This window comes from Budorcas taxicolor, chromosome 14 (genome assembly GCF_023091745.1).
Source record: "Budorcas taxicolor isolate Tak-1 chromosome 14, Takin1.1, whole genome shotgun sequence".
In the NCBI taxonomy this organism is placed as follows: domain Eukaryota; kingdom Metazoa; phylum Chordata; class Mammalia; order Artiodactyla; family Bovidae; genus Budorcas; species Budorcas taxicolor.
In genome coordinates, this window is record NC_068923.1 from 38,201,163 (window position 1) to 38,209,164 (window position 8,002).

At 45.4% G+C, this 8,002-nt stretch overlaps 1 protein-coding gene across 2 annotated transcripts in view; it reads right to left on the minus strand.

Annotated features, from left to right (window-relative positions):
• NSMAF (neutral sphingomyelinase activation associated factor) overlaps positions 1-5,309 on the minus strand; it is a 65,069-nt gene extending 59,760 nt beyond the window's left edge. For both annotated transcript variants that reach the window (XM_052651430.1, XM_052651429.1), the window contains exon 1: positions 5,184-5,309. In XM_052651430.1, coding sequence (XP_052507390.1) covers positions 5,184-5,242 — 59 coding nt within the window. In that variant the 5' untranslated portion in view covers positions 5,243-5,309. The remainder of the gene's footprint in view (positions 1-5,183) is intronic.
• Between the last annotated feature and the right edge of the window lie 2,693 nt (positions 5,310-8,002).

An 8,002-nucleotide genomic window follows, 5' to 3' on the forward strand; every position in this document is an offset into this window, starting at 1 on the left:
TTCCTGACCTGCATACAGATTTCTCAAGAGGCAGGTCAGGTGGTCTGCTATTCCCATCTCTTTCAGAATTTTCCAGTTTATTGTGATCCACACAGTCAAAGGCTTTGGCAGACCTTAAGTTAAACATAAATGTTAAGATTTCAAGGAAAAGCACTAGAAAAACCAGAAACAGAATATATAGCTTCCACATTATTGAGGAAAAATGAAAGGGAACAAGGGGATCTTGCTAGTTAATCCAAGAAAAGGAAAAAATAAGATAAAATAAAAAAGTAAAAATGATTCCAAATATATCTGCAATATTAACAAAAGTGGGCCAATCTGTGAAGAAATATCAGAAAGAATAAAAAGTTCAACTACAAACTGTAAGAAATAAGCTTAAAATCTAAGGATAAGAAAAGTTGGAAGTAAAAGAATGAAAACATATATAATGCAAACAACCCAAAGAAAATATAGCTATATTAATATCAGGCAAAATAGAAAAAAATTATTACCAGAAGTTCACTGTATGTTGATGAAAAATTTAATTTGCTAAGAAGACATCAATTCTAAGGTTAAATAGACTTAATAACATACCCTGAAAATAGTTACAGTGCAGTTGATAGAAATACAAAGTGAAGTTAGCATCATGAACCCTCTCTCAATCAGAAAAAAAAATTCATTAAGGAAATAAAAGATCTAAACAATTGATAAGCTTAATGTTAATCCATATACAGGATATTGTAACAATATTAATATAAATCTATCTTCAACATCCTATTGAACATTAAACTGACTACATATTGTTATAATACAAAATTTCAAACTATTATACAGACCTTATTCACTGAGCACAGATAAACAAATTAAAAGAAGATAATTTCAAAATCCATCAGTTGGAAATGTTAAATATCTGATGAGTAAAAAATGATACCACAACAGTATTTAGGAAAAAAACAAGCAACGAATTCATTAAATGATCATTTCCATTTTACATTATTTTAAAAAACATATAGCAAACACACTAAAAATCCATTTGTGTGTAGATTCTGGTGTCTTTCTAAATGGTAGCCACTTTGGAGGAAGTTAATTTGAGACAGTAATAAGGAAATAAGGTGACAGGTATTTCCAGTAAAGCCAGTGTAAATTTTAAGTTAATCAAAAAATTTGCAACATTTATTTTTACTCTGTGTTTTGGTTATGTAAGAAAAATAAATCCTATTTCTTTACATCATAGTTATGTCAATTTCTCCCAGCCCATCAGTGTTCCTGGTGGCTGAGTGCTGATTCTGAGTTTATTTTCGACACCTGGCAAACTCCACAGAGGAATGAAAGGAACAGGATGAACAGTCTTTAAAACGAATGATTAAACCAGACTATAACAAATCAGTTTTCCCTCTCAGCAATTATTTTTAGTATAACAAATACAGACACAATCAGCAAACATATTAAGTGAAAGATTTTATATCACGCAAGAAATTTAACATTAGCATAACCAAGAGAATTATGCACAGATAGAATGTTTGAAGCAAAGCTGAAGTCTGAGATATGCCTGTAGAATGATGAATGTAATTTGTGAGCCCAATATAGTATTCATGATCATCATGTTCTAGCCTGGAAGGACAGCTTTCAAGCCACAGCTAAGTAATTTGTTCTGAAACTGTAGATAGAAAACTGACTCTCTCCCAGTAGGGAAAAGCCTCAATTGTCTCCATTTCTCTATCACCTTAAAAGAAAACAGCTGTGGTCCCACCACACCACTCCTAGACCTGAAGATAAAAAATATGTAACAATTAGCTTACTCCATCCTAAAGGAGATCAGTCCTGGGTGTTCATTGGTAGGACTGATGTTGAAGCTGAAACTCCAATACTTTGGCCACCTGATGTGAAGAGTTGACTCATTTGAAAAGACCGTGATACTGGAAAAGATTGAGGGCAGGAGGAGAAGGGGACGACAGAGGATGAGATGGTTGGATGGCATCACCGACTCAATGGACATGGGTTTGGGTGAACTCCGGGAGCTGGTGATGGACACGGAGGCCTGGCATGCTGCGGTTCATGGGGTCACAAAGAGTCGGACACAACTGAGCGACTGAACTGAACTGAAATCCTGAAACAGAAATATCTAAATAGTGGTAGTTTGTAGAATTCTCTCATATGTTAACCCACTGTACACATCTACCGTTCCCAACAATTCCAAGACGTGAACTGTCTTTAGATTTTTACATTTATCTTCATTAACACGTGCAAAAGGCATTTCAGAACACCAGTGAGATCAATATGGTTTCTTCCATCTAAGTCTTAACCAGAAGAACAGAGTATTTAATTTGAATAGCCAATTAGCTCTTTGTTTTCTAATAGTGAAAACTACCCAAAGTTTTACTTTAAAGCATCATCAATATTGATATCACTCTGCAGCTGTTTAAACCAGAAACTTGGAGTAGGACTGCTGCTTAGCAAGTAAAAATACAGGACAACTAGTTAAGTTGGAACTTCAGATAAGTTACAAAAATTTTTTAGTACAAATATGTACCACATATCACATGCGACATACTAGAAGATTTTTCACTGTTCACCTGAAATTCAAGTTTAACTGGGCGTCCTGTATTTTATCAGACAACTGTAAGCTAAAATTCTCCCTGTTACCTCCCACATGCAGTCCATTCCAACAAGGCCTATCAATTCTGCCTCCTAAAAACATCTAAAATCCGTCCACTTTTCTCCATTTCTTCTGCCATCACATTGGTCTAAGCCACCAATCTAAGAATTTCTCAACTGCCTCTCTGCTTCTACTTTTGTAGAAATACCACTTTCTCTAAATGTATCAGCACTAACTTTATAGTAAGAGAAATAAAAGCTAACTTCAAGTTTCCCCTTTCTAGGTCATTACTGAGTAGCTGAATAGCAGCAACCTAAACTCTCTCATGGAGAAGGCAATGGCACCCACTCCAGTACTCTTGCCTGGAAAATCCCACGGACAGAGGAGCCTGGTGGGCTGCAGTCCATAGGGTCGCTAAGAGTCGGACACGACTGAGCAACTTCACTTTCACTTTTCACTTTCATGCATTGGAGAAGGCAATGGCAACCCACTCCAGTGTTCTTGCCTGGAGAATCGCAGGGATGGTGGGAGCCTGGTGGGCTGCCGTCTATGGGGTCGCACTGAGTCGGACACGACTGAAGCGACTTAGCAGCAGCAGCAGCAGCAAACTCTCTTAAGCAGCATCAGAGGGACCCATGAAATCGCAACTCGGAAGAGTAAGGACTTTTCAGGAGTGACTTCTGAAACACCTCCAAGGAAACTAACAGTTCTCTTGGGTGTGTCCAAGTCAATGACCTCTATCAATCATCTTGCTAAATGGTGTTTATTGCTACAAAGAGATAAGCTAAGAAAATCTGTGCCGCCATAAGTAAATCAGTAGTTCAATAAAGTTGGTTTAAAACACTCTTGTCTTTCAGAAAGAATTCCAAGATTTAGAAAAAGACTGATTGTGAGATATTCCTGTCCTTCAATCTGCTATTCTAAGAAACCATCCTGGTTAGTGTGCCCATCAATCCAAGGTTGCAAAGCCACAGAGCAGAGCACTAGAGAATTTAGGTAGTTGGTAAGTTTAAGAGGCAAGTGGAAAAAATGTGGCATTGACTTTTTCAGATTACCGATGCTCAAAAACAGCTGCCACCTCCTGACTAATGAATAATAAGTATTTTGGTTGTGAAAGCTACAGAGAGCACAGCTAACCTGTCATGCGGTGTGATCAATGGATAGCAACAGAGCAGATTATACAGAGAAATGCCAGTGCAGACTTAAAAGATTTGTGTGACACTGCAGAGCTGTACCAGCTAACCAAATTAAACACAAATTACTGCCATGGAAGTAACTGGCAGAAAACAGGTTTCCCTGTATATCAAAGAGGCCCCTGGAATTGTTACAAATGACTCTTAGATCATAGAACACGATGGCAATTCAAGTGTTTCAAAGTTCTTACAATGTAAATTTGAACATTCATCGATTTAATACAGAATACCCAGTCTTAATGTAGTTGGCACTGAACAAAGAAACTATTCAAGCTGTCTCCACATGAAACAAGCATTCAAAGGGGAAGTCAGAATAGCCTCTTACGAGAGTGAGTTTCTTTATTGAGGATCCAGTTATTAGTCAATAAACAAGCCTTTCTGTGGATAAAACCTAATGATGCCACCAAAATCGTTCTTGGAAGCCCCATCCAAGATACAGGTTTTGGTATGTCTTCTTCTCTACAGTGGAAAATAGAATTTCAGCCTCTGGACACCCTGGCAGAGGCCAGTATTAGCGACTGGAGAGAGGTATGAATGGGTGCACGGGGTCCAGTTAATCTCTATAAAAAGAAGCATGGATGCTGCAAGAACGGGCAACCCTTAACGCCTGCACTTGTATTTCATGTATAATTTGTTTTGTGGGTCTCCCCTGATCACACAACGTGACAAGCTGGCAGCACTCCGAGATAACTGGCTCCACAACCAAAATACGTGTAAAATGATTCATTCCCAGTTTCTGTCGGCACCTGGGACTACAGATCTGAGGACCAGCAAGCTGTTTCAGTAACACAAAATACACTGGAAACTGACTGACAGCAGAAGTGAGCTTATAAAGGGCTTCCCTTGGAGAAACTGAGGATCAGAAACTCTGAATGCTAACTGCTCTGAGACCATTTCAGCCTCCGCCCGCGGGACCCCGAATCCCCCCGGGATGCGCTTTCACATGCACTCATAAGAAGGTCCACTGCTCGGCGGAGGAAGTCTGGGGGGTGGGGGGCTGGACCCCGGCTTTTCTCTGAATAAGGCCGCTCTTTGAGGCTCTCTCCCGGCCCAGGAGGGCAGAGAGCGGCCCAGGCGTATGCTTTGGGGCTGAACTTGGGATGGGAGCACCTGCGTCTGCCCCGCGGGCGGGTGGTCGCCAACCCGCGCGGTGTCGCCCGAGCGAACAGCCGGGGACCGAGTGCGGGGACCCCATGCCCGGGACCGGGGGGAGGGGGCCCGCCGAGCCCGCTTACAGCCCGCTCCCACCCACTCCCCGACCCCTGACGGCTTCCGGGTGAGCCGGGCCGCGGCGGCGGGACCCGCGTGGCCGCCCGGGCTTGGGGCCCCGGCGCGGGATGGGCCCAGCCCGGCGCCACTCCTGCCCCGCGGTCCCGGCGGCGGCCCGGCCTCTGCGCTCCGCGGCGGGCGCTCACCTCTCCCTGGAGTAGAGCTGCAGCTGCTGCTCGCGCTGCCTCTTCCGGGTGAACGCCATGGAGGGCGGGCGGGGCGCGCGGCTCCAGCTCGGGTTCCGCGGCGCCGCCGCCGGCCGAGAGGTCCGGAACCCGGGAGGCGGGCGGGCACAGCGGGCCTGCGGGCCCCACGAGGAGCGCGCGCCTGCGGCCTGGCGTCCCGAGCCCGCGCTCAGCGCCGCATCCCCGCCGCGTGGGGCCTCGGCCGTGACTCAGGTCGGAGGAGGGGCGGGCGCTCGCCCGAGGCGCCCGGGACCCAGGGCCCGGCCTGGGGTCCGGCCCTCCGCCTCAAACCGCCGCCCCGCGGCTCCATTTCACTGCTTTTCCGCATGAACACGGAAGCCCACCCTGAACTAAGTCGGCATGTGGGCCACGGAGGTTCTAAATAACATTTGAGTCTTTAATTGAAATAACTAGTCACATGACTCTCTTTTTGTTAACAGCTGTGTTTGAGATGTAACTTACACGCGAAACAATTCAGCCATTTAGTACCAATCCGTTGTTTTTAGTATATTCACAGATATGTCCAACTATTGGTGCAGCTGAGATCCAGCAGGACCCTGGAGGGAGGGGGCGGGGTGGCTCCTGGGTACAAAAGCCTTTCTGGGTCCCTGTTTATGTTTGAAGAAAAATGCTTTAGCCTCCTAGGCCTCCCCTGAGTTTCCAAGGGCAGCTTCAGGCAGTTACCAACCACGGCAGAGGGAAGGAGAGACGAAGGGAAAGCAGTCCAACAGTGCAGAGCAGAGTCCTAGCTCCTCCTCAGGATGAAGGCAGTGCAACTGAGCTCTGCTACCCGGATAAGGCCCCCGGGGCAGGGGGAGGATGCTAACTTCTGGCTGCCCACACGCTTCATCCTCTTTCCTCACCACCAAACAATGAGAAGAAAGGCAAACACCCTTCCTCCCTCAGCCCACATTTTGCCTATAAACACTCTTCCCTGAAACCCACTTGGTCTAGCAATAGATGCTCTGAGTTCAGAAGAGAGTCACCTCGGCTGGAAAAAAGGCCAGAAAACAGCTTGCAAGTTTTCTTCATTCAGTTAAACATTAGCGACTGATGTGACCCTGCTGATGGAGAGTGACAACGATTCCCTGATGGAGAGAGCTCCAGCCTTGCCACTTTGAGCCTTCCTCTCCACCAGGCCTTGGCCTAGAAAACCAGACTCTCGGCACATATGATTTTGCCTGCCACAGTACAAGACCTGTACAAACAGGAGCAGTTTCTGACTACCCAGGCCTCATCCCTGGATATCCCCAGCTCCCCTTAAGTGCCTGTCTGAGGAGGCTTAAGGCTTCCCAGAGGATTTACTATTTATTATAGCCAACACCTGGGGCTTCCCCGGTGGCTCAGTGATTAAGAATCTGCCTGCAAGGCAGAAGTGGGTTTGATCCCTCGGTAGGGAAGGTCCCCAGAAGGAGGAAATGGCAATCCACTCCAGTATTCTTGCCTGGAGAATATCTTGGACAGAGGAGCCTGGCAGGCTACAGTCCGGGATCACAAAGAGTCAGGCACAGTTGAGTACCTACATACCCAACATCTGATATGGGTCCTGACTGCTGTTTCTTAGAGCATTTACAAAAAGGGCTTACAGCTGTGAATTCTTTCTCTGAACCCTTGAGATGTATCTCCCACAAGCCAGGATTGGCTTCCTAAAGCACTCGAAAGCCATTTGAAATATCATCAGGAAGTTGAGGGCGTCTGGCTCCTGCTCTCCCTGGGAAGGCAGCTGCCAGCCAGCAGATAAAGACTCGCATTTACAGCTAACCACTCTCAGATTTTTCACTTCCTAGCTTACCTTTGACAGGAGAAGGAAAAAAACTCTCTCAAAAGGACTTTCTTGAACAACAGCTCAGATATACTTCTGCTGTTATGGGGGTTATGTTCCCTGAGAATGAAAAGAGGACTGTGGGGGAGGGGGCAGTTCCCTCCTCCTCCCACCCCAAACCACCAGCCCCCCAACACCTGTACCCTTCACTTCATTCTGCCATTTCCAAGTGTATTTTCCCAACGTCAGCCTCTCCTTCCCACTCAGCCAGCTCAGCCTCTGTAATTATCCCTTCTCTCTTCCCTCTTTCTCTTGCTTTGTCTTTTTCTCCCTCACTATTATGTCATTCCTATCCAAATATATAGTTTTGAACAATGTTCCCCTTACCCCACATCTCCTTCCATCTCCCCATTCTTAGCCAGACTTCTGGAAACACTTGCTTCCCAGGGCGTCTCTGCTTCCTCACCCTGCCTGTCTTTAGTCTGTCCCGCCTGGACTTCTGTTTCCACTCTGTGGTGGTGGTGGTTAGTCGCTAAGTTGTGTCTGACTTTTTGTGACCCCCATGGACTGGGGTCAGGCTCTTTGGTCCATCGGATTCTCCAGGCAAGAATACTGGAGTGGGTTGCCATTTTGTTCTCCAAGGGATCTTCCTGACCCAGGGATTAGAGCCAGGTCTCCTGCATTGCAGGCAGATTCTTAACCATCTGAGCCACCCGGGAAGCAAGGAGATTTAGAACACTGGATTTCTGAAGCTCAGGTTTTTTATGTCTCATCACAGAAAGGATTCAGTTAAAAAGGGTGGTAAAGAATCTGGTAAAGAATCAGTCTTGGTAAAGAATCTGCCTGCAATTTTTAAAGAATAATAATCCTTATTTATTTTTCTTAAGGAAAAATTCTTACACTTCCTTGATATTCCCTTATCAGTACTCAAGACCTCTGTGGGAATGATCTGATTACTGAAATGTTATTACCACGGCCTGTGTGTAAGCTGGTTCTCTCTGTTCTAGCTCATGTGAGA